Source organism: Dipodomys spectabilis, unplaced genomic scaffold (genome assembly GCF_019054845.1).
Source record: "Dipodomys spectabilis isolate Male_0828 unplaced genomic scaffold, ASM1905484v1 ptg000175l, whole genome shotgun sequence".
Classification (NCBI taxonomy): domain Eukaryota; kingdom Metazoa; phylum Chordata; class Mammalia; order Rodentia; family Heteromyidae; genus Dipodomys; species Dipodomys spectabilis.
This window is the reverse complement of record NW_024870852.1, coordinates 19727501-19752457: the sequence shown is the minus strand read 5'-3', so window position 1 is coordinate 19752457 and position 24957 is coordinate 19727501. Positions and strand designations below refer to the sequence as shown.

Below are 24957 nucleotides of genomic sequence, written 5' to 3'. Positions count from 1 at the left end.
GAAAGTAGGGTCTTCACTGGGCCGGTAGTTAATGGCGTGTTGGGCCCCCTCCTAGAGATGGAAAGCAAGGTCCTTCCTCCCTTTCCACAGCACCCTCCCAGCTGCTCCTAGACACCCAAGCGCCCCGCCCAGCATCAAGCACACAGCAACCACTACTGGGCCGCCGAGGTGCAGACTGAGCATGAGCAGAGGGCCGGGCCGTCCGAGCCTCGGGTGCGCGGAGGCCCCGCCCCCTCGCTGCCGCAGAAGGGGCGGGACCCAAGGGCTCGCAGTCAGTGCTTCCGCCCGGACGCGGTTTGCTCCGGGACTCTCTTTCCCCGCCGCTCCGCCGGGTCCGGAGTCGCTCCCCTCGTTGGCCCTCCGGCCCCGGGATGGCCCCGAAACTCCCGGACTCTGTGGAGGAGCTCCGTGCTGCCGGCAACCAGAGCTTCCGCAACGGCCAGTACGCCGAGGCCTCCGCGCTCTACGGCCGCGCGCTGCAGCTGCTGCAGGCGCGAGGTACGAACCTGCCCCCCATTTCTCCCCCGGTCTCCCCCACACGGCCTTCCCCCGGCCCCTCCGCTGCCTGGCTTCCAGGAGCTTCCCTCCCCCGTGGCCGGCCATCCCCGCCAGCCCTTCCCGCCCGGCTCTCCGCCCCCGCCGGAGCCGGGCATCCTACGAGAAACTTCCTCGGCCCCCTTTTTATTTTCCGCGTGCTGTCTTTTTGTTTTGTTTTTTAACTGCCTTCTGGATTCCCATCCTCAAGTTACTCAGGCCTCTTTCCCATCATCCCTGAGCTGAATCCTCCTTCCCCACAACTGTTTTTGTTTTTTTTTTAATTAAATGTCTGTTGAGCACCTGTTGTATCCCTATTGTATACCCATTCCCTAGTGAACTTTCTGCGGGATTTGGGGAGGGAGGGAAGGGCTGGTCCTTAAGCTAGTAAGTACATAAAGACACCTGGGATCATTAAAATCTATCAAAAAGAGATCGATACCAGCCGGGGGCTGGTGGTCACGCCTGTAATCGTGGCTACTCAGGAGGTTTGGATCTAAAAATTGTGGTTTCGTAGCCTGCTCAGGCAGAAATGGCCATGCGACTCCAATTAACCGCCTGAAAACCGGAAGTGGGGCTGAGGCCTTGAGCAAAAAAAGCCCAGACCCTGAGTTCAACCCCCATGACCTACCAAAAAAACAATGTAATGCCGTGAGATGATTCAGTTCTCTGTGGCACCCCTTTACGGTGAAAAGTCCAAGGCAACTTCAAAGAAGGGATATTCCAGGAGATGGCTGAATGATGGAATTCCAGTGCACAAAGGCTGGGCTCTCCATATGGAGGAAACAGCCATTACATAGGCCTTCAGAGCTGGGCACAAGTAGCTCAAGCCTTCAATCTTTGCAACTCAAGAGTCTATAATCTGAGAATCATCGTTTGAACTGCCTGGACAGACAAATCTGAGAGACTCCTAATTAATTGGAGCTAATCTCTAGCAAAAAGCCCAGAAGAGGTGTGGCTCACTTGGTACAGTGTCAGCCTTGAAGCAGAAAGCTTCAGAGTTCAGTACTGGCACACACAGATACCCTCAGAATAAACAGTGTGCTCAAGACTTCAAGCACAGTACTGGCTTTTCTGCATGAGCGAAGCAGTCTTGTAGGTGTGTTAAGCCCTAGTAAGGAATGTGGATCTTATTCCTTGATGGAAGGGATAGGACAGTTTTAAACCATTCCCCTAGCCTTCAGGTCACTCAATGAGAAGCCTTGGCCCAAGGCCTTCTCTCCAGAATATTTTATCAAAGAGCCTCCATTGGATAAAGCATTTAATTTGACATTTTCAGTTTAGTAACTATTTCCTTTTGCCTTCCTCCTCTTACTTTCTTGGTTAGCATTTGTTGAATGCTCTATTATATAGACATTACCTATATCTATATTATAACCTTACTGATAAGACACTTAGAAATGAGAAATCTAGAAGAATTAAATTGCCTACCCTAAGACAGTGAAGATGTCCAAGGCAGGATTTGGATTTGTGTATGGATCTGTCTGATTGCTAAGGCCAATTTTTCTTTAATCATTTAGACTTCCTCAAGTCTCTAAATTAAAACCTTTTTATTTGTAAAGTGTTTACAGTGATAATCTACTCTTCCACCACCACCACCCCCCTTTTCTCCCCTGGAAACCTCTTTTGGCTTACCTGCTCAAACTAGCATCATTTGAAATGGCTCAGAAATCTGAGGTGTTGATGCCTGTGCATTTTTCTTCCTTGCCACCCAGCTGGTCTAGAAAAGCTGTGCTTTTGTGTAAGTTTATTCCCTAGAAAAACTGGTCCTATGTTTAAATTTATCAGGGACCACAATTTGTTTCTGATCCAACTACTGATTTTGTGGTAATCTGTGGACAAATTTCTTGATTGCGCTGATCAGTTTTCTTGCTCTTGGAAGGGACACAGGGAGCAACCTAATGCAAGGAACTTTCTCCACAAGTCTGTGAAGTGATACTTTCATGTGGTAGGTGCATCCACATGATCAAGTGACTTGCTCACACTGGCTGAATGTAGGTTCTCCTGGCGTTTTCACATGCCATTGCTATTTCTGAACAGACATGCTCTAGTGACTTGGGATGCATTACAGACTGTACTTGCTTCTTAAGGACAGGGCTGAGTTTTATCTCCGTACTTTCTGGCTCAGGGCCCACAGCAAGATAAGAATAAGGCTATTTTAATCACAAATGCTATTGTTGTTGTTGAATGAAAGATATCAAATATCAGCATGGTATCATGATGCTTGGTGAAAAAAAAGCAAGTTACTAAAGGATAAGAAATATGATGCTACTTAGGAAATGCTGTAGTAGACATAAATGATACTGTCTCTTACCTGTGACTACATGTATAATAAAAAAAATATCCTCAGCACCACATAAGCAAAAAAGAAAAAAGCCAGAAGTGGCACTGTGGCTCAAGTGGTAGAGCGCTAGCCTTGAGCTGAAGAGCTGAGGGACAGCGCCCAGGCCCAGAGTTCAGGCCCCACGACCAGACACAAAAACAAAAAAAATAGCCAGGTGCCATAGGCTCATATCTGTAATCCTAGCTACTCAGGAGACTGAGACCTGGAGGGAGATAGCAGTTCCAGGCCAGCCTAGACAGAAAAGTTTGCAAAACTCCATCTCTAAAATAGCCGGAAAAAAGTAGTGAAACTCAAGTAGTGGGGTACCAGCCTAGCAAGTACAAGGTCTAAGCCCCAAGAACAACTCCCTAAAAAAGAAGTAGTGCTTGAAAATTTATATAGCAGTTTCAGGATTGTACTGGCCCCTGAAAAGGGAGCACAAGGGGTAAGGATGAGAATGATTAGGACTTTAGGCATATCAAAAGTAAAAAGGAAGGCAGGCATAGTTCCATATACCTGTAATTCCAGCACTCACTCAGCAGACTGAGCAAAAAGATCACTAGTTTAAGCTAATTTGGGCTATAATATATATCAAGATCCTCTCTCAAAAAAAAAAAAGTAAATTTAAGATTGAAAACAAAGCTGGGTACCGGTGGCTCATACGTATAATCCTAGCTACTCAGGAGGCTGAGATCTGAGGATCTCCATTGAAAGCCAGCCCAGGCAAGGAAGTCCATGAGACACATCTCCAATAAACCACCAGAAAACCAGAAGTGGTGCTGTGGCTCAAGTGGTAGAGCGCTAGCCTTGAACTGAAGAGCCGAGGGACAGTGCCCAGGCCCAGAGTTAAAGCCCCACGACCAACAACAACAGCAACAAAAAAGATAGAAAACAACCATCAATATGCTAAATATAATAATAAGTACTAAATATCATATAGCATTCCATGTGTTTCAAATTTTTCAAAAAGAGCATGTTTTCAGGTCTTTGGGATATATATCTAGGAGTAGAGTTACTGGGCCTCACTTAGTTTTTGTTTCTTTTTATTTTCTTTTGTTTTTTCATGTTTTAAATGAGCATACTGTTTTTATTTGTGGCCCATACTAGTCAGTAAGAAGAGATTGAGATATATATGTGGGGGAGGCAGTACTTGGGGTTTGAATTCAGAGCCTCAGTTACCAGAGTGCCTATTACTGTGTCTTAAGCTGTGCTCTTGGTCCTACCCATTATCTTTAAAATTGAAAATCACGGCCACAATGAAGAGACAGTTGACTAAGAATAGGATTTTCTTTTTTTTTTTTTTTTTTGGTCCAGTTGTGGGGCCTGAACTCTGGGCCTGGCCGCTGTCCCTCAGCTCAAGGCTAGCGCTCTACCACTTGAGCCACAGCGCCACTTCCGGCTTTTTTCTTTTTGCTTATGTGGTGCTGAGGAATCGAACCCAGGGCCTCATGCATGCAAGGCAAGTGCTCTACCACTGAGCCACCTTCCCAGCCCAGAATAGGATTTTCTTTAGAGAAATAATGAATAGCTCGCCTACCTTTTGGATAGCTGGGATTCCTTTGAGTTCTCCATCGTCTTATCAGACCCAGCTCAGTTACTAACTGGCAGAGTGAGGCAGGAGCTAGCTGTTTGTGTTTTATTTTTTTGCCATGGGCCAGTTCAATGCTGAAGTGAATAATTGAGAAGATGCTTTCCCTTTAATGGCAAAATGGCCAGTCATTGCCCAGACCCAGTCAGTGCATGTAAGAATGACAAACATGCCAGCTAGTGAACAAGCCTGATCAAGCTAAAGTCATCTCTGCTGCCTTTCCACGGAGCCTAAAGAGCTTCAGGTGTAAAATGTATCCATTGTCCCCTGACATCCATTTCCCAAAGTGATGATGATCTCTTCCTGCCTCCACCTGGGCAGGTTCTGCAGACCCTGAAGAGGAAAGTGTTCTCTACTCCAACCGTGCAGCATGCCACTTGAAAGATGGGAACTGCACAGATTGCATCAAAGACTGTACTTCGTAAGTGACCCAGGGCGACTTTTGGGTTCCTGAGGATCTGGGTTCATCTAGTTTATTTCTTCCTTGGAAGGATCTTACCAGTTGTATTGGTGGTAGACATTAGGAAGTATCATCAGGCCTCTGAGAAAGACAGGCTTTCTTAGTCCTTGTGCCTTTGACTTGTGTCTTTGGAGTTTTAGCTCTGCTGCTGTTGAAAAGGAGTTGGGTGGGAAGTTAGAGGTAGGCCTTAAAGCCTTCATGAGTCTTGGAACTTGTGGTAAGGTAGAGTTGCAGATCAATGACAGGCTTGCTGAATTTTTTTTTTTTTTCTGGAATGGATATGAGGAAAAGGGAGGGGAGGAAACAAGGAAGAATTGAGAGTAGATTATCAGAGAAAGAAAATGGGTATCCATTAATGACCAATGATAGAGGACACTGAAAAGTTTCTTCAGCAGGCTCACCTCTAAACTATCCCCTCCTGTCCTGTGCCTTACATGTGTGCCCTGCTGGTAGATGGGAGAGGAGTAGGGGGTGAGCATGCTGGTAGAACCTATACTAGGTTTCCTTAAGTGCTCATGACCATCCTATGGGTTAAGTTTACCCACCTTTCCAGGCAGAACTGAGTTACTGAATTTCCTAGGGTACCATTGCTAGGATAGTACAGATAGCATCCCAACAGAACCTCAGCTGACTCCAAAGCCTGTTTGTCTCTCATACAGGACTTTGATCTAGAAATACCTACTAGCTTGAAAGCCATGGGGTTCTTATTCTTTTTAGGGGAGTGAAGCTATGTATATGTATGCAAATTTTTCATTGATGATTCTCTGCCCTCCTTTACCTCCTCACTTCAATCCAAGTTGAAAAGTTCCTGTTTTAGAGAGATTGGCTTTCTGCAGAAATTACCTCTAGTACATGAAGTGACCCCACCTAGAAGAAACTGGAACAGCCCTAGGGTTCCAGCAAGAATATGATAGTTTGCTTTCTATTCTAGAGCACTGGCCTTGGTTCCCTTCAGCATGAAACCCTTACTGCGGCGGGCATCTGCCTATGAGGCCCTGGAGAAATACCCCCAGGCCTATGTCGACTACAAGACTGTATTACAGATTGATAATAGTGTGATGTCAGCCCTGGAAGGCATCAATAGGTGAGCCCAGTTCACTGCAGGTCTTCTCCATGGAAGTTCTCTATCCTTGATCGGCCCACTGCTTTGGTTGTCTTCTGAATGGCCTTCCTTTGACTGGATTTAGAAACCTACCATGTGGGCAAAGTTTGCAAGGAGAATCTATTGTCTTTAATAGGTGTTTAAGGAGTCACATTCCCCCCTCCCCCTTAGATTCACACTTCTTTTTTTTTTAAGTCTCAGAGCACTCAAGAAATGTTAAGTGTTTACCTGACTCTTAGATTAAGAAAAGTATAAAACAGAACATTCTTAGGGAATATGTAATTTGGGAAGGGCAAAGTTAAGTATCCTAACAGGCAACACAGATCACCACATACTGTGACCAGTCCTAAGGGAAGGAGTGTTGCGGTAGGTGATCTGAGAAGTAATATGTGTGGTGGCAGGCTCTGTCTTGTTCCTCTGTTACAGCCATGTTAAGAGAATATAAGCAGAAGGTTAGACTAGGGGAGGTAATTCTAGCTCTTGTGAAAGGGCCTATCTTCCCTGAGGTATGTAAAAGGAGTAATAGTCTTCTTGACCTTGCTGGAAACTTCCTGCCTTCCCTTCCAGAATGACCAGAGCTCTCATGGACTCACTTGGACCTGAGTGGCGCTTAAAGCTGCCCTCTGTCCCTGTTGTGCCTGTCTCAGCCCAGAAAAGGTGGAATGCCATGCCTTCAGAGAACCACAGAGAGACAGTTAAAAGCAAATCCAAAGAAACCACAACTACAAAGAGCAGAGGTAAGCTGTGACTCCCTGCCTAGAGTGTTTCTATACAAATTGATCTTGTTTAGCCAAGTTATAAAGCTTTAAAAAAAAAAAAAAGAAAAGGTCTCTACTTAGAGGTTATTTCCTCAGCTGTACAGTGAAGCAAAGAGCAAACCTACTTTGTAGCTATGAGGATTAAATAATATAAGGCATGCAGAACTTGCACATAAGTGTACAGTATCTGTTCCCATTCCTCTCGTGGTATTTGGGATATGTCACTTAGCATAATTTTGGTTGTAAGAACAGAAAACTCAACATGGTAAAATAATACAGGGAATGTATTGACTCACATAAATGAAAGTCCAGAGAGAGTTCAGGTGATGTTTGCCCCAGCAGTTCATTACATAATAGGTTCTTTCCTTTTTTTGGTTGTTTATGGGACTTGAACTCAGGGGCTGGGTGCTGTCCTTGAGTTCTTTGGCACTACCACTTTGAGACACAGCTCCACTTCAGTTTTTGAGGAGTTAATTGAAGATCAGAGTCTAATGGGGATGTTGCTGTCTGGGCTTGCTTTGAACTGCAATCCTCAGATCTCAGCTTCCTGAGTACCTAGGATTACAGATATGAGCCATTGGTGTCCAGCTCATAATCAGATTCTTTTCTCCACTCTTTTCTTGGTTATATGTCAACTTTCCTTTCAGAATTTCCTGGCCTTCAGCCTTATTCCATGCCTCATGACCTAAGGCAAGAACCATCTCTGTCCTACCCCATTACCCCAAAAATTAAAATTACATAGTTCAGGCCGGGCACCAATCACTCATTCCTATAATCCTAGCTACTCAGGAGGCTGAGATCTGAGTGTCATGGTTCAAAGCCAGCCCGGGCAGGAAAGTCTGTGAGACTCTTATCTACAGTTAACCACTAGAAAACTGAAAATGGCACAGTGGGCTCAAGTGGTGGAGTGCTTGCCTTGAGCTGAGGGACAGCACCTAGGCCCAGAGGTCAAGTCCCATGACCAATAGATAAATAAATAAATAGTTAAATAGTGAAAGAGAAGTTATTTTTCCCAAAATGCTTCACTTAAAATTTTCTCAGGCCAGGTGCTGGTGGCTCACACCTGTCATCATAGCTACTCAGGAGGCTGGGATTTGAGGATCGCTGTTTAAAGCCAGCCCAGGCAGGAAAGTCCACGAGACTCTTAGCTCCAATTAACCACCAGAACACCAGAAGTAGCACTGTGGCTCAAGTGGTAGAGCTGAAGAGCTCAGGGACAGAGACCAGGCCCAGAGTTCAAGCCCCACAACTGACAAAAAACAAAAAATTATTCTTGGTTTCTTCTGGTTTGCTCAGGAAATGAGATTTTTATGACTATCTTAGGCTTAGACCCTCTGTATACCTCCAATAGTAGAGGGAGATGCTTCCTCAGGAACTCGTGCTGTGGGTGGCATCCTTGGAGAAAGATTAGAAAGAGAAAAGAGGGGCTGGGAAGGTGGCTCAGTGGTAGAGCGCTTGCCTTGCATGCCTGAGGCCCTGGGTTCGATTCCCCAGCACCACATAAGCAAAAAAGAAAAAAGCTGGAAGTGGCACTGTGGCTCAAGTGGTAGAGCGCTAGCCTTGAGCTGAAGAGCTGAGGGACAGTGCCCAGGCCCAGAGTTCAGGCCCCACGACCAGACCCAAAAAAAAAGAGAGATCAGACCAGACCTTAGAGGCCACAAATAGGAGACTAGCTCTTAGATGTTCTAAGAGAACTAGTGAGGTCAGGGAAGTGTAAGGATCAGGGTTACATTTAGGTAGTATTCACTCTGGCTTGTGGGAGCCTGGTAAATTCTCCACTCTTCCTTAGGATGAAATTTGGGGTGTCAATCAACTAGATAGCCTCAGGACAGCTGCCATTTACTTTATTCCTTTGGAGTCACTAAGACATTTGTGTCTCACATCCTATGCTAAGCACTGTGACATGGGAGAAGGCAGTCTTGAGCTTTAGGGAACTACTGATCAGACAAGGAACTGAAACAAGGAAACTATTTTAAAGTACAAGGAAGAAGAATGAATGCTGTAGAGTCTTCAAACAAGAAACTTAATGCTGGGCTGGGAAGGTGGCTCAGTGGTAGAGTGCTTGCCTTGCATGCATGAGGCCCTGGGTTCAATTCCTCAGCACCACATAAGCAGAAAACACCAGAAGTGGCACTCTGGTTCAAGTGGTAGAGCACTACTAGCCTTGAGCTGAAGAGCTGAGGGATAGTGCCCAGGCCCAGAGTTAAGGCCCCACAACCAACAAAAAGAAAGAGAGAGACAGAGAGAAAGGAAAGAAAGAAAAAAAAAGAAAGAAAGCCTAGCTTACATATATATAGCCTGAGGTTAGGGAAAGCTGGCTATGAAGTGATAGCTGGAACTGAACCTTGAAGGATGAGGTCACAGGTGAGAAGGGAATAGAATTCTTGTCATAGACAGTGGAAGGAGCTGGAGAAGGAAAGTGCACGGGTAAATAGTGGAAATAAGTGTTATTACAGTGAGTGGTGTGTTCCAGAGCCTGAGTGAAGCTGAGGCTGTATTGCATCCAGTGCTCAGAGTCACTTCTAAAGAAACTCTAGAAGTGCGTATCTAAGACATGTACAGGAGCATTCATAGCAACATGTTTGTAACAGCAAAAACAAAACCAGAAATAACCCAAATCTCTACAAGTGAGACAATGAACAAATCCATTGTGGTATTGCCACTGTGAAAATGCATCAACCCACATGAATCTCAGGAGCACGTTGAGTGGGGGAAAGGAAAACCAAATCATAAAAGAATATGAAGGATTATTATTCCTCTATATTAAACTCAAAAATAGTATATAAACATTGTTTATTGATATTACTATATATAGTTAAACTATATTTTAAATCAGGGAATGTCAGTAGAAAAGCCCAGCATTGGGGGGCTTATATTTGCTTGTAGAAGTGGGTTAAGTTGGAGGAGGGTCCATAGGACCAGGTTCAGGTGTTGGTTTATTTCCTATAGTAATACCTTTGTTGTGAATATTCAGTATTTTAAAAAGTAGTTTTTAAAGATTAAAAAGCAGGTGACATAAAATCAAGGCTGAGGAATTAATTGGAGCCAAGCAGTGAATGGCCTTTTTACACCAACGTGAGCAGCTTATTTACCTTATTCTTTCTCCCTTGAAAAGCTGCGATTGAGCTGCATGTGACAGAAAAAGGAGGGTACTCACAAGCTCAGAACAAGCAGACCCTCATATGCTCTTCTGAAATCCAGACACTATAGCTTTTTCTTTACTTGATGCTTGTTTAGTAGTACTACTGCTTTAAGTCTGCAGGATATTCTATACTTGCTCATGTATTCTCAGGCCTGATTCTGACATAGCCTCTTGTGGACTAGATGCTCTGCTGCATTGGTGAGGAAACTGAAGAAGTTAAATAGGTCACCTGAGATACATCAATTACCAAGTGGCAGTGTCAAGACTAGAACCTGGGTCGCTTTTATCATATATATGTCATGTGCATGCATAAATACACTGGTAACAGAAGTCTTCAATCTCTTCTGAATGAAAAACTTCCCCAAAAGCCATTAGTTGGGGAACTTATTGATTAATCCAAGAAAAATAATTTGTAACAGTATGGGTAATGGTGGGGAGGGGGTGAGAGCCTGGTGCTCAGTTTTGAAGAGATGATGCTAAAGAGATCTCATTGATCTCATTTGAGCACTGCTGCTCCATGGTTTTTTCCTCTTCTGAATTTGTGTCTAGTGCCTTCTGCTGGGGATGTGGAGAGAGCCAAAGTTCTGAAGGAAGAAGGCAATGAGCTTGTAAAGAAGGGCAACCATAAGAAAGCTATTGAGAAGTACAGTGAAAGCCTCTTGTTTAGTAACCTGGAATCTGCCACATACAGCAACAGGTACCTTTCACATAGCTGCTGGCCTGGGGGATTTCAGAACATTGGACATTTGGTTCCATGGACTTCTGTGATTGATAAGTTCTCCAGTCCCTAGCATTTTGTCCTGTTATAGCTCAGACCACACACTTAGGACCCTTTTCAGGCTATAGGGTAGCCTATGTTTTACTAGCGCCACAGAATTTTTATTAAGTACCCCCAGATAATCATGCAGTGTAGGAAAGCAGTGTGCTTTGCAAAGACGACCTTAAAATATTTGTCTCTCCACTCTGCTCCATGTTGCTTCTCTAAGATGTACCTCTTAGAAATACTGGCAGATCCCTTTCTAAGAGTATTATTCCAGAACCAGAGAATATAGTAACTGTTGTCTGGCCTGGAAAAATGGGACAGAGTGCAATCTGGTGTGAGGGATTAGGCTGGTGGGCCTGAGGAAGACTTCACCAGCCACTGCTATAACTAACTACTGACTGCGAGGGCCTGTGAGTCAGGGCGCCATCTCTACTCTACAGGGCTCACCACACAGCAATGTTCAGAAGTATACTCTGTAGAGCTTGTCCTGTTTTAAAAGTGAGAAAACTTGAGTCTTAGAAAAGGAACGGCCCCGTTGTACTTTTAAATTAGAAAAGGTTTGTCTAAGCTCACCCATCCAATAAATAATAGTGACAAAAATAGAATCTGGCTTCATTGAGATCCATCTGGGATGAGGAACATTGGGCCCAAAAGCCATACAAGCCCAGCAGAATCATTTGGTACGTGATGGGACAGACACATATCCTTGTAATTGACTGCCCATGGCCTGCCTGTCTGTTGATAATTGTATGCTATAAATAGGCAAATGGAGCTGAGGTGGGAAATCTTTTTCCTGCCAAAGACCATTTGGAAATTAATTATTTTTTGGTACTGGGCTTGAACTCAGGGCCTTGTGCTCTCGTGTAGCTATAGCTACACTTCAATCTTTTTGGTCGTTAATTGGAGATAAGAATCATACGGATGGATATTCCTACCTGGGCTGACTTCTGATCTTTTTCCTTTCTCCTTCTTTTGTGCTGGTCTTGGAGCTTGAACATAGGGCCTGGATGCTGTCCCTGAGCTTTTTTGCTCAAGGATAGTGCTTTACCACTTGAGCCATAGCTCCACTTCCAGCTTTCTTGTGTGCTTAAGTCTCAGGGAGTTTGCTGCCTGGGCTGGCTTCAAATTGCCATCCTCAGATCTCAGCCTCTTGAATAGATAGAATGACAGGCATGACCTCTTAGCACCCTGGCCTGGCCTGAAATCTTGATCCTCAGATCTCAGTCTCTCCTAAGTAGCTAGGCACCCAGCTTAAATACTTCTATATAGGAGGAAAATAAAACCCACAAAATTTTTTAAACTCACAGAAATGTTGGATAGATCTAATTTCGTAAGATTAAAAAATCTTACTTATTCATATTTATTCATATTTAAAGCAACTAAAGACAGTAAGTTACTATTTTCTTCCATAGGCAAAGAATTGATTTTAAATCCCAGGTTTGCTTTAGTTGTAGGAAAGTAGCCTTTGTTCATAATGTCCTAAAAGTGTAACTTCTTTGAAGAGAGTTTTGGCAGTAATCAAAATTTGAAGTGCATGCCAGGTACAGATAGACACTATTCCAATTCTACAGTATTTTCCATGAAGAGTGACTAAACCTCTGTAATGGCCTCTCCCCACCAGAGCACTATGCCATCTAGTCCTGAAGCAGTACAAAGAAGCCGTGAAGGACTGCTCTGAAGCTCTTAAGCTGGATGGGAAGAATGTGAAGGCATTTTATAGACGGGCTCAAGCCTACAAGGCACTCAAGGTAAACCTGAACATGCTGAAGTAGCTGTAGATAATTATACCAGTACTGCCACTTCAGAGTGCCATTGAAGGTGAGACAGTTACTTCTGGGTTCCTCATTCTGGGCCCCAAGATAGCTCACAACACATACAGGGCTGGAGTTTGAAAACCGTCTGCTGTGTTGCAGCTGTCCCCACCCCAGCTAGATCTCACCTCCTCCAGGTCCCTTCCCCACACTCTTCTCTTTCATTAGGACTATAAATCCAGCCTTGCAGACATCAGCAGCCTCCTACAGATTGAGCCCAGGAATGGCCCTGCACAGAAGTTACGTCAGGAAGTTAACCAGAGCCTGAAGTAAAACCCCCAATGGGCAGCAGGAACCCTCTGCCTGACCATCCCAGAGAAGCCAGGAGCCTCCTCCCCTGCATCTACCTACCCCTGACACCCAGCATGCCCCCAAGGGAGCTTCAAAATATCCTCCTTAGCCCCTCTGAGAGGCTTTGCTTGTTTAAATTAAGCCCATTGTAGTCAAGCACAGGACATATTTTTGGCAGAAAGGTACCTTCTAGAGCTGAATGTGAAGTTGGAGTCCTGTTCCCATCCATCTGCCTCAGACAGCAAACAATTGGCTTTGTCCTGTGGGCTGCCCCTCTGACTTCCCCAGACAAAGCCTTTCTGCAGTTAATCTGAACAAAACACCTGACCCACCTATACCCACAGCAGCCTGTTGAGCTGGTTCTCCAGGGCTGCCATCTCCCCAAGGGCACAGTCCACTGTGTCTGAGCCCTAGTGCCTTTAGTCGGGCCCTCCTTTGTGGGAAGGCAGAGCCCTGACCTGTGGAGTCTCTGTCCTTGACTCTACGCTGCTGCCTTCTGTGTGGAGTTACCTAAGCTATTTCAAGAGCTCGGTGGTGATGGCTCTTCCTCCTGGGATGGAGAGAGAGGCCTCTTTGAGGCAGTGTCCTTCCATTCTGAGCAGGAACTTGACTTTTTCCCCTCAAACATGGCCCCTCAGGCTTCTTAGTTCTTTGTAATACGTTGAAGTTAATTTGGACTGGTTTTGTTGAACTGTGTTTAAGTTCTTGCATTAAAAAGCTTTTACAGGTGTTTGTTCTACTTTCATTTATGCCTCTTGAGCTTTGCACCTGGAACTTTGTAGTGATAATAATAAAGCTGTTAATTCTTGGGGCATTTATCCATTTGTTGAACAAATTTACTGAAATGTCCGCAGCCAAGTGGGAAAGTAAGAAGTAATCAGGTAATGTCACATGTAAACCCACAGCTGGCTAGAACACCATGAAGGAAGCATCTGACAGTATTGCCTGCCTCTGTGGGACATACTTGGGGATAAGGATCATAGTGTACAATGGAGTATAAAGGTCCCAATGATTTACAGACCTAGAACTGATTCCAGCAAGGATACAGTATAAATAAACAGCATCTGCAGAACATCTGAGTTGGAGAATTTGCTGAGGGAGAATAGGAGTAACATACCCTGGAGTTGACAAAACAGCCTGGCTTTAGGATCTGCCTCCCTTTTCTGGGCTGTGTTGTAGTCAAATTACTTTGACTTTAATGAAGTAAAACTTTCATGACTTTACAGAGTAGAACATCATCACAGTGGTGCTAAACAGTGGCATCTGTGGAGAAGTCAGCAACAGAGGCTCAAGGATGAGGCTTTTGCTTATCTCCAATAATCATGAGCTCTAGGATGTTAATCAGACCAGCCCCTCCCCCCACACACACACTACCACCCCTACTCCCTATGGGGCAAGGATACTTTCCTCATTGAGACCTGCCCCTGTCCTGCATCCTCTTAGGCAGGCTGACTCCTGTCTGATTGAGTCTAGTGGCAACACCCACCACAACTGACTTAGTTGTCTTCCCTGGCTCTGGAGGGCACATGTCTAGACTTGCCAGTGCATATAGCCAGGCCTCAGCCTTTACAGCCAAAGAGGCTTTTGTACTTATGAACACTGATGTTTTTTCTTTTGGCAGTACTAGGGCTTGAACTCAGGGCCTTGCTCTTGATAGGCAAGTATTCTGCCTTTTGAATCACACCTCCAGCCCTAATGTGATTGCTTTGATGGCTATCTCAAACCTCAAGAGAAAGTCACAGCATGAGAATGACAGGGTGCTATACAGTGGGCACCTGTTTATTCGGGATCACTTAGGCCATGTAAGTTTTGTCCTTCCTCTAAGAGACATCACTGTAAAGCCTGATCTCATGATGGAGGGCAGACCAGAGGACAGTACAGTGAGGCCAGGGAAGGCTATTGCCAGAGTCTGTTAAGTAAGCCAAGACTAGGTTGGTGGTTGGTAGATTTAGAGAAAAGTTGGAACACTTACAAAAGGGTAAAGTGGAAAGTAAGGTGGTGGGGTGAGGACCCTCAGATCCTGGCTTTTGCAATAATAGGATGGGAGTAGGACCATTTGCTGAGATAACTTGAATCAAAGGAATGCTGTCACAGGTCTTTTTATTTGTTGGACATGGGGCTTGAACTCAGCCTTAGCACTAATCCCTGAGCTCTTTTGCTCAATTCTAGCACTCTACTTCTTTGAGCCACAGCACCACTTCTGGTTTTTTCTGGTGGTTAATTGGACTTTCCTGCCTGGGCTGGCTTTGAATTGCAATCCTCAGATCTCGGCCTCCTAAGTAGCTAGGAATACAGGCGTGAGCCACCAACACCAACACTGGGCATTTGGAGAGAAGGGTGTGAGTGCGTAAGGGACATGAGGTTGGTCTGAGCAATGGAGAAGTTTAAGACAGAATATGGTACAGTCTTGAGAATCGGTGGGTGTGTTGCTGGTAAACTTAACAGCAGTACCAATGTGATCTTCACTGCTATCTTTTGGCTGCAGATATGGGGATGGTAAAGAACTGGGGTCTGTCCCTCTTTCAGCTCTGCTTTGAAGAATCTTTCTCTCCTCCCCCTTCCCCAGTGGTATTCGGAATTGAACTCAAGAACTGGAGCTTGCTCAGCAAGAGCTCTACTACTTAAGCCATATGCCTCCAAGTCTTTTTGTCTTGGCTGTTTTTGAGGTCCTGTCTTCCAGCCCAGGTCAGCCAAGGCTACAATCCTTGTGCTTCCAGGTGACCCTGAGGAGGACAGGCATGCACACTGCACCCAGCTGTTGATTGAGTTTTGGGAGTCTCGAGAACCTCTGACCTATCTCAAACCATGGTCCTCGATCTTCCCAAGCAGCTAAGATTACATATTTGAGCCACTGTCCAGCCTCAAATAACCTTGAGATACTTCCCCATTCCCTATAGGGGAAGGAACCCTTGACCTAGAGTAAAATACCCAAACACATTTCTACAAGGGTTTTTCAGAAAGTATACTGTACAACTGTCAGCCAGGACCTGGCAGCAGTCGCTTGCTCCTAGGGCGTTTACCTGCTTCACAGGGTGTACAATTCTGCAGAAACATTACACTTCAAATGTAAGCACCTCTAGCTTTACTTCGTTTTCTCTGTCTGCTTCATGATAGTGCAGCTCAGTTTCCTACAGGTCTGTTGTTGAATACACAGCAGTATATATCTGTGCTTTTGGAGTTCTGATCCTTAGAGCCAAAGCTCAAACCCAACAAAGTAGAGCCTTTGCTCTGTCTCCACCTCCCTGTGGCACAAGAAAGCCTTTTAGGAGGTAAGATAGATTTTGCAGCACTTTTAATACACAAAGCAAAAAGTGGTCAGTGGGAAAGTAGCCTACCTTCCATAGCCCAAGCTCAAGTACAGATACAGAACAATGAGGAAATAAGTTATCATTTTCAGGGCCTTAGAGCTGTGATCAGGAAATGCTGTACTTGTAGCAGCCAGGGAAGTTAGGGTTCCATTTTCTGAGAGTGAAAAGGAGAGGAGGGGAATACATACTTCTAAAGTATGGGAGACACCCAGTCTTCGGGTAAGAAGGTAAGCAGTGGTCTAGGCCAGGCCTTCGGAATAGAACCAGACAGTTCCCAGGGGAAGCCCAACCCATTCTGCATGACGCCAGGCAGCGGAGAGGGCACAAGAGCTCCTTCACTACCATTGTAGTCATAGGTCGGTGTATCGTCTATAAGCCTCAGTGTCCCTCACCTCCTTGGCACTTCAAAGCCAGCAATAAGCTTCTGAGAGGCAGCCTTTGGCCATTTCTCTACAGCTGCTGGATTCAGCTGTTCTGTCCCAGTTCCTCACTCCCAGTCAACCTGTTTTCAGTTTGTGTATGCCTTTAGTGGCTCCATGGCCTGGTGCGTGTGCAGGACTGCCACCGCCTCTTCAATCTGTGAGACACAAGTGGGAAAAACTTAGTGCAGCTGCCCCCACAGAAGCTTGAGAGCTGTGACCTCCCCCCATCGTAACTTGATGAAGGATTTGTGGAGTCTTCCACTGCTGCTTACAAGATCCCATGGCCCATTTCATGTTCTCAAGATAGAGGTACACTGGGGAAATCAGCTCCTTATTCCAGACCTTGCCGGTGCAGTGACTGCATTAGTAAACCCTTAATGAAGGCCCTCCTACTCAGGGGTTCAGCACGATTAGGTGGGCACTGGTGGCTCACCCTGTAATCCTAGCTACTTAAGAGGCTAAGATCTGAGGATTGAGGATCAAGGCCAGCCCAGGCAGGAAAGACTGAAACTCTTATTTTCACTTTAACTACCGAAAAACCAGAAGTGGAGCTGTGCTTCAAGTGATAGCGTGCTAGCCTTGAACAAAAAACAAAAAGAAAACTTTAGAAGAGTACACCCAGGCCCTGAGTTGGGCCTAGGACTGGCATAAAAAGAGAAGTCAGCAAGATCAAATTCAATTGTCCTAAACACTTTTTTTTGTCTTGAATTCAGGGACTGGGTATTGTCTCTGAGCTTCATTTTGCTTAAGGCTAGTGCTCTACCACTTAAGCCGCAGCTCCATTTCTGCCTTTTTGGTGGTTAATTGGAGATAAGAGTCTCATGGACTTCCCTACCTAAGTTGCCTTCAAACTGTGATCCTCAGATCTCAGCCTCCTGAGTAGCTGAGATTGCAGGCATGTGTCACTGCCTGGCTCATCTCCTAGACACTCTTGTCCTTAGCTGTCAGGCTGCCCATTCTCCACCGACCTTGGCCTTGAGGGACTCTGGAGACTCCAGCATAAGCAGCAGCTCCGAATTGTCGATCTCCAGCAGCATGCCCGTGATTTTGCCAGCCAGCTGGTTATGAACATCATAGATGAGGGGGTAGAGTCGCTCCCCTGCGTGAACAACCTACAAGTTGATGGCTTAACGCACACACCTAAGTTTCGTCCTCATGTCTGGGGAGTAGTACCTGGAGTTGGGCTGTGGACCTATCTGGGTTCTCAGAGGGCAGTTTGAAGAATCAAATTTGCTATTATGTGTAAAGTGATCTGCAACACAATGTCAGTTGCTGTTTAAAAGACTACATTTGTTCATTTGCAAGAAACAGTTCTCACTGGACACTTAGATTCTAGGCAGGATATAACACTGAACATGAGATTGTGTGGAGGGATGAAGAGACAAACATGGAATAGATTCACTTTCTACCATCAGTATTTCTAGCAACCATGCCCAGTGTTGGTGTCAACCCATCTCAGCAATGTACAAAGGGCCTGCTAAAATGAACTCTTCAAGGGGAAGAGTCTATGCATGAGGAAGGTATTCGTGGAGAATTGCAAAAGCCTTTGTTAAGCATATTTCCATTTTTTTCTCTAGTGTTGAAGTGACCAAACCTAATAACTAAGGTGGGGGAAATAAATGAAGACTGGCAGTGGAGATTCTGGAGAGCTGATGGCCATCAGAGTGGCCAACCTGCCAGCAGGCAAACCTGCTCATTCCGTTAGTGGCAAGACGTATCACAGACTTGAACTGAAGATGAACATGCCCAGTGGGGGTTCAGAGTCCACTGGAAACCACTGGAACTTAAAAACCCAGTTCAAACTATTTCCCACCTCTAGGCCATTTCCTAGCAGAAACTCAAGGCCACAGATTCCTCCTGGCCCTGACCTCTCCCATCTATGTTAGAATCAGAACAGCAGAGCTGGGAAAAGCCTTGGAACTATTGGTCTAGCCAGTATTTAAAGACAGGAGGACAGTAGCCTATGCAGTAGAAGGAACATGGGGAAAGTCACCCAGCAGCTCCATCAAGAGACAGAGCTGGCTTGTCCTCACCTCAGGGTGCTCCTGGAAAGTCAGCCAGCTCCCCGCCCTCCTCCTCTTGTCCCCATGTAGGAGAGCCAGCCCACTCACCAATCATCTGCTTTTGCTCATGCAGGGGCGCTGCAGCCAGCATGGACGCAGTCAGGGGCTCCTGGCCAGGGACATACACAGCAGGCTCCTGGACCTGCATAGGGTGCCAGGGACACCTCTTTTAACTACATGGATTGAAAAGACCTCAAATGATGCTGTCAGATGAACAAAGCCTCCAGGAAGGAAGGCTCTGGAGGAGCAGGGATCTAGGTCTGGTCAATCAAGTAGGATAGCATGGGTTAGAATACTAATTTAAGTGTATTTTGAACCTATAAAGGCCTTGGATGAGCATTGCCAAATGAAAGCCATGTATTGCTCATCATTTTGTGCTCAATAAAGCACTTTTTCCAGATACACGGGGGTGTAACAGGTTCATTAAGCCATTAACTTGTAGGTGGCTCACACGGGAGCAGCTCTACCCACTTATCTCTGGTGTTCACAACCAGCTGGAAGGAAAGAAGGAAAAGAAACAGTTCAAACTAGGTACATTGAAATACTAGACTGTATGACAGTGCAGACAGTTTGAGACCTTTTTGGGGGGCAAGAAGATAAAAATATAACCACCTTTCATTTTATTCCAACGGGAATTTTTGGTTCTATGTAGCCTTTCATTTTATTCCAGTGGGGATTTTTTTGTTCTGTTTTGAACATTAATCACGTCTAATACTCAGCATATTCTTAGAACACCTTTCTTTGATGCTCAATAAATACTAGGGAAGTTCAAATTAATTTTGGTAATAACTTAGGCAAAGCAAAAAGTTAGTAACTGAAATGTGACACTGGCTCTTTTTCCTTCTGTAAGTGTGATCTCTTCCTGACTTAACCAAAGCTTTACAAGCCAAGAAAATAGAGAAAAGCAAGGCCCAGAGAACCAACACCTTAGCTAAAGCTCTAAGCCATGATCCCCCAAAAGCCAGAAGAAGCAGGTAGCCTTACCCCACAGGCATTGTGCATAGCTGAGGAACATTTGTATGGCAGGAGAGACCGGCCTGGTGTACAACAGCCTGTTCTGCTAGAGCCTGTGGTCTGGGTTCCAATGTTGGCTGGAAAAAAAAAAAAAATAACATCACATCTGGAATTCAGGAGGCTGATATCTTGAGAATCAAAGTTCAAAGCCAGCCTGAGCAAGAAAGTCCATAAGACTCTCCTTATTTCTGATTAAACGCTCCAAATTAAAACCTGAGCTTGGCCCAGGTGGTAGAGTACCAGCCTTGAGAAAAGAAGGTAAAGGGACAACGCCCAGACTAGGAATTCAAATCCAACTACCAGCATGCACGCACGCATGCGTGTGTGCACACACACACACATATACACACAAACTGAACTACTGCATTATCTATTCCATTTCTGGTTAATGAATTGAAAGCCAAGAACTGAAATACACCAGGCTCAAAGTTGTAGGATTTACCGTAGTCTACAGGAAGCAACCCAAATGTTGTTGTTCCATCCACAGATGGACGAACAAAATTGGTTCATACAGACAACAGATTATTCAACTTGATGTGCTACAGCATAAATGAATCTTAAGGACATTGTGCTAAGTGAAATAAGCCAGTCACAGAAGGACAAATCCTGGGCTGGGAATATGGCTTAGTGGTACAGTGCTTGCCTAACATGCATGAAACCCTGGGTTTGATTCCTCAGGACTACATAAACAGAAAAAGCTGAAAGTGGCACTGTGGTTCAAGTGGTAGAGTGCTAGCCTTGAATAAAATTCAGGGGCACGGCCTAGGCCCTAAGTTCAAACCCAAGGACTAGAAAAAAAAAAAAAAAAGATGGACAAATTCTGTATGATTCCAACTATATGAAGTAAACTACTGCAGTGAGAGTCACAGATGCAAAGTAGAATGGTGGTTGCTAGTGGCTACGGGGTGCGGAGTTCTGGCTTAATGGGTACAGAATTTCAGTTCTGCAAAGACCAAGTTCTAGAGATGAATGATGGGGAGAGAATGCATGCTATTGAGCTGTGTGCACCTCAAAAAATAGCTTAGAGTAAATTTTAGGTGTATTTTACCACAATTAATAATCATGAATGTCAGGGACTGATCGCAACCAAGGCCAAGGACTGACTGACTCATGCAGAATCCCCAGCACACAGATGTGAAGATCCACTGGGTGACAACAGATGTGCTTGCCTTGCAGGGCATACCCCTTGTCAACAACAGTTGCAATACTTAACTAAGGCTAAGTGAATTCACTAATCCTCACAACCAATTGGACATATTCTTTTTTTTTTTTTTTCACTGTAAGGATTAGGCAATCAGAAATAGTCTGCAAGGGTTACAGAGTGAGTGAAGTCCCAGGAGTTAGAGGTCAAACCAACTGCTACACTACACACACCACCTCCAAAGCTGGTTTAGCTCACCAAGAGAGCAAGGAAGGTCATTGTAGAGGTCAGTTGTAACTCTCTTCCTCTAGGGTCAACCCTGGAGACACCCAGACCTTGCTTCACCCTCCTCACATCCCAATTCCTTTGGTCCCACCCACACTCACCCACTCTCTGGGTGTGGGGCACTGGGCGTGGAACCTGGGCAGATGCCCGCCTGGCACTGCTGACTTGGGCCCGGGAGCGCTGAAGCGTGCCTGGTGGCTGGACCACTGAGGCAGCTGGAGGGCAGACAACTTGTGACATAAAAATGGAGAAAAGGTGGGGGACAAGAGGTAAACAGGGTTGTATGCTGCCCTAAAGGTCCCAGAGGGAGGGGGGAGGGATGTAAATCTACAAATGACAAAAATAACTCGTGTGTACCCAGAGCCCCAAGGCGCCGAAGTACCCTGATCATTCACCTTGGCCTCAAGAGTTTTAAGTGATTGTGAATTGCAATACCAAGGAGTGTTACTTTCTCTGTTTTGTAAGACTTTCCAGTCCGGAGTCAACCGATAATGGCCACAGTGCACATCTCTTGTGGGCTCCCCACAGTGCCTGCAGCTTCACAAGATATTCAAATCCAAATTAGGAAGAGAGGCAAAGTGGTCAATGCTGGGAAGTGGCAAAGCCAGCTTTGACTCTTGTGCTACTGCCTCTCGGGGCTGAGGGCAGAAGGGGCTTGGGTGACTCACATGAAGGTCTCTGTGGCTGGGCCGTCCACCTGTGGGTAGCCTGGATAGGGGTCATGGAGCTAGAGCCATAATATGCCGCCTGGGCTGGAGGCTGCGTGGGAGAGGAGGACCTAGAATGAGGAAGTTGGCAGGGGAGCAGGGGGCACCCTGCATCCACTCAGGGATGACCACAGCAAGAACTACCAAGCCCTTCCAAAGAACAGGATTAATAAATAAAGCCAACAGGAAAGGCTCCTTCCTCCCATCTCATAAATTCTCATTAGCCTCGAACCCCTTAGAGAAAGACAGATTTTCAACCCTTGGTCCTTAGCAGGTCTAGCGCAATGACCTAGATAAAAAGAAACAAAAAGTATCACTGTACCCCAATATGTGCTGAGCTTAGGAACAGCTAGAAAGGGAGGGAACATTACCAGCCGGGTGGCCTACAATGGTCTATCTTTCTACTTCTCCCAAGTCACAGGAGGCCTTTCCTAAAGAAACCATGTTCATTAGAACATGAATTGCCAGGGGAATTGTTAGTAGCATCTAAGCTGAGGAAATGCCACCAGCTCTACACTCATTGGGAGCTCCATACTAGACAGGAGCATGTTAGGATGGACAGTGCATACGGTTTAAAAAAAAAATGTTGGCTGCTTTCGTTTAATCCCACATCTCCCAAACTTATTTAACTACAGTCTTTTTCTTAATACCATTCAGGAATCTCACCAAGACTGACACCATTTCCAGATGAGGAAAGTTAAGAGCTTGGAACGGCCTGCCTTAGGAATGTTCAGCAGAGCCTACATTGGCCTGTGAAACTCTATCTTCCTGCTCTTCCTGGCTGTCGTGGGGGAAAGGTCGTGGCAGGAGCTGTGGGCAAACTGTCACCTGGGGCACAGCGGGCAGAAAGTAGCTGGGCTGCTGAAAGGACCCTAAAAGGGAGCGGTCCAGGGCCTGTATGGTGGAGAGGCGCTGGATGTACTGGTTGGTCAGGATGGCCTTCCTCTCCTCTTTGCGTTGGGCCAGTGCCACATACAGTGGCTTGGTGCCCACGATGCGTCCATTCATCTCTGTCACGGCCTTTGTCGCCTCTTCTGGAGAGGAAAAACACACAAAGCCAAACCCCTTGCTGTGGCTACCCTCTGTCATCACCTAAAAGCAAGACAAGACAAGGGTTGCTGGGGGTGGCAAACTTCTGGGCCATGCTCCCCTCCTCCCCTGCCCAGCACCCAGTAGGCCTCCACAAGAAGCCTTTTAACAGACAAACCATCCACCCCACACTTACTGAGGCCTACTGTGTACCAGAAGCTTCACATGCCTGCGGGTCATACTTCCCAGTAAAAGAAAGAAAAGATACAGGACTGACATCCAGGGTCACCCATGTGGCTCATACATACCAGGGCCTACAATGGCATTTGTCACAGTGTGCTAGGGCCTCAGCAAGGCACAGGGCCAGAGGACTCAGAAAAGTTACAAAAACAGTAAGAATAGCTGTGTAGCTTTTACTCAGCCACCCCTAATGTTAACTAGGGGTATTATCTGTCATTGATGGTACCTTAGCCCTGACACAATGCTCTTAAAATACTAGCTCCTCATCACTGGATATGGCTCTCTCTGGATTCCAGCCTTCATTCAATTGTCACCCTTTGGATTAATGTTCTCTTTTCTCATCCAGGATCAGATCCACATTGTATTCTGAACCTCTTTTAGGGTGATGTTCTGTGAGGACTAGATCTCTTGAACTTTCCATCACAGTGACTCTCAACCAGTGCTCACTATAGCTGAGGACCCACAGACTACAAAGGATAGAATTGAGGGTCTGTGGACTTAGATGGGCAAAACTGACATCTTTATTTTCACATGAGCACTCCCTTTTAGTACAAATATGGAAAGGAGGAAAAAAAGGAAGCAGCAGTATTTATCAAGAAGAGAAATCAAATATTTCCATGTTATATCATTAGCTTTAAATATCATTTTTATGCTAATTGCCACTTTGATATGTTTTAGTTCAATGCATTAGTAATGAAGCACATACTATCACTTTTGAATTATGATGTTATATTTCTTTGTTTTGTTTGGGGAAGCACTAGGATTTGAACTCAGGGCCTTGTACTTGCTACACAATTACTCTACCACTTCAGCCACATTGCTAGCCCTTTTAGCTTTCACTGGTTTTGAAATAGGGTTGCTTTTTGCCTGGACCAGCCTAGATCACGATCCTCCTATTTACATTTCCCACCTAGCTGGAATAACAGGTGTACACCACTAGACTCAGTTTTTAGAGGTTAAGATGGGGTTCTTTTGAACTTTTGCTCAAGCTGGCCTCAAAACACAATCTCCCCTATCTTAGAGGCCTCTAGAGTTGCTGATTATAGGTATACCTGGTAGGATTGTATTTCAATTAGTTGAAATGTAATGTAGCAAAAACAATACAGTTAGCCAGGTTCTGGTGGCTCATGCCTATAATCCTAGCTACTCAGGAAGCTGAGATCTGAGGATCAAGGTTCAAAGCCAGCCCAGGCAGGAACATTTATCAGACACATCTGCAGATGTGTCTGCCTGGGCTGAGTTTGATTCCTCAGTATCACATAAACAGAACAAGCCAGAAGTGGTGCTGTGGCTCAAGTGGTAGAGTGCTATCCTTGAACAAAAGACTCTTAGGGACAGTGCTGAGGCCCTGAGTTCAAGCCCCAGGACTGGCAAAAATAAAAATAAAAAGTAAGCCTAACACAAATGAAGCTGCAAAGCTAATACTCTAGCAGGGTCATTTTATTGAGTAGAAAACCATTATCTCATCTTAGGTGCCTCAGGGTTGGGAATAACCACTGTGGACAAATAAGAGTAACGCAATCAAATTTTGATGGGGAAACTGAGGCCCAGAAGGGATTTGTTACTGGCCAAGACCAGATAGCAAAAGTCCATGGAAATATTGATGCATAGATTTCTGCAAGCTGGTATACAGTAGGCACTCAATAAATGCTTATTAAATGAACCAACATTACAGTATATCCTGGGTCCAGTTCTATAACTGGATTGTATCTACTTCCCTACCAACCAAGACAAGGCTGCAGATGTACTGCAAGCTCCAAGGGCGTAAGGCAAAGTCCCTAAGGGGAGCTCAGCCACAAATTCTCCAGAAGCCAGGCAAGAGGCTGGGGTTCTCAGAGAGGCAGTAAGAGGATGAAGGGAAGACTTGCTCCCTAGATTGGTCCCTCACCTTGGCACTGGTAATCACTCCGTAGGGAGAGAACACTTTCCTCAGCTTCTCATCAGTGATGGAGTCATCCAGGTTCTTCACATATAGG

The 24957-nt window shown here is 45.4% G+C and overlaps 2 protein-coding genes across 4 annotated transcripts in view; one reads left to right on the top strand and one right to left on the bottom strand.

Annotated features, from left to right (window-relative positions):
- Positions 1 to 257: 257 nt before the first annotated feature.
- Tomm34 (translocase of outer mitochondrial membrane 34) lies at positions 258 to 13502 on the top strand. The gene is made up of 7 exons (XM_042694695.1): positions 258 to 498; positions 4767 to 4866; positions 5837 to 5989; positions 6575 to 6744; positions 10457 to 10604; positions 12292 to 12418; positions 12650 to 13502. Exons 1-7 carry the CDS (start codon positions 372 to 374, stop codon positions 12752 to 12754), a joined length of 930 nt encoding a protein of 309 aa, XP_042550629.1. The 5' UTR covers positions 258 to 371; the 3' UTR covers positions 12755 to 13502.
- A 2545-nt stretch (positions 13503 to 16047) lies between these two features.
- Pabpc1l (poly(A) binding protein cytoplasmic 1 like) overlaps positions 16048 to 24957 on the bottom strand; it is a 21667-nt gene continuing 12757 nt past the window's right edge. The window contains exons 7-14 of one of the 3 annotated variants that reach the window (XM_042694528.1): positions 24870 to 24957; positions 22457 to 22804; positions 21674 to 21764; positions 21107 to 21220; positions 19550 to 19656; positions 18614 to 18707; positions 17471 to 17601; positions 16048 to 16657 (exon numbers count right to left, since the gene is read on the bottom strand). The exon at positions 24870 to 24957 is cut by the window's right edge and continues 8 nt beyond it. In XM_042694528.1, the coding sequence (XP_042550462.1) occupies positions 16589 to 16657; positions 17471 to 17601; positions 18614 to 18707; positions 19550 to 19656; positions 21107 to 21220; positions 21674 to 21764; positions 22457 to 22804; positions 24870 to 24957 (1042 nt within the window). In that variant the 3' untranslated portion in view covers positions 16048 to 16588. Of the gene's footprint in view, positions 16658 to 17470; positions 17602 to 18613; positions 18708 to 19549; positions 19657 to 21106; positions 21236 to 21673; positions 21765 to 22456; positions 22805 to 24869 lie in introns of those variants that run through there. The other 2 variants (XM_042694529.1, XM_042694530.1) reach the window with 2 other exon arrangements.

What these genes read in the sequence shown, in the direction of transcription:
- Tomm34 (XM_042694695.1), top strand. Translation starts at nt 372, where the DNA reads ATGGCCCCGAAACTCCCGGACTCTGTGGAGGAGCTCCGTGCTGCCGGC. An exon ending in GCAGCTGCTGCAGGCGCGAG is followed by an intron (nt 499 to 4,766) that starts GTACGAACCTGC and finishes CCACCTGGGCAG; the next exon opens with GTTCTGCAGACCCTGAAGAG. An exon ending in CACAACTACAAAGAGCAGAG is followed by an intron (nt 6,745 to 10,456) that starts GTAAGCTGTGAC and finishes ATTTGTGTCTAG; the next exon opens with TGCCTTCTGCTGGGGATGTG.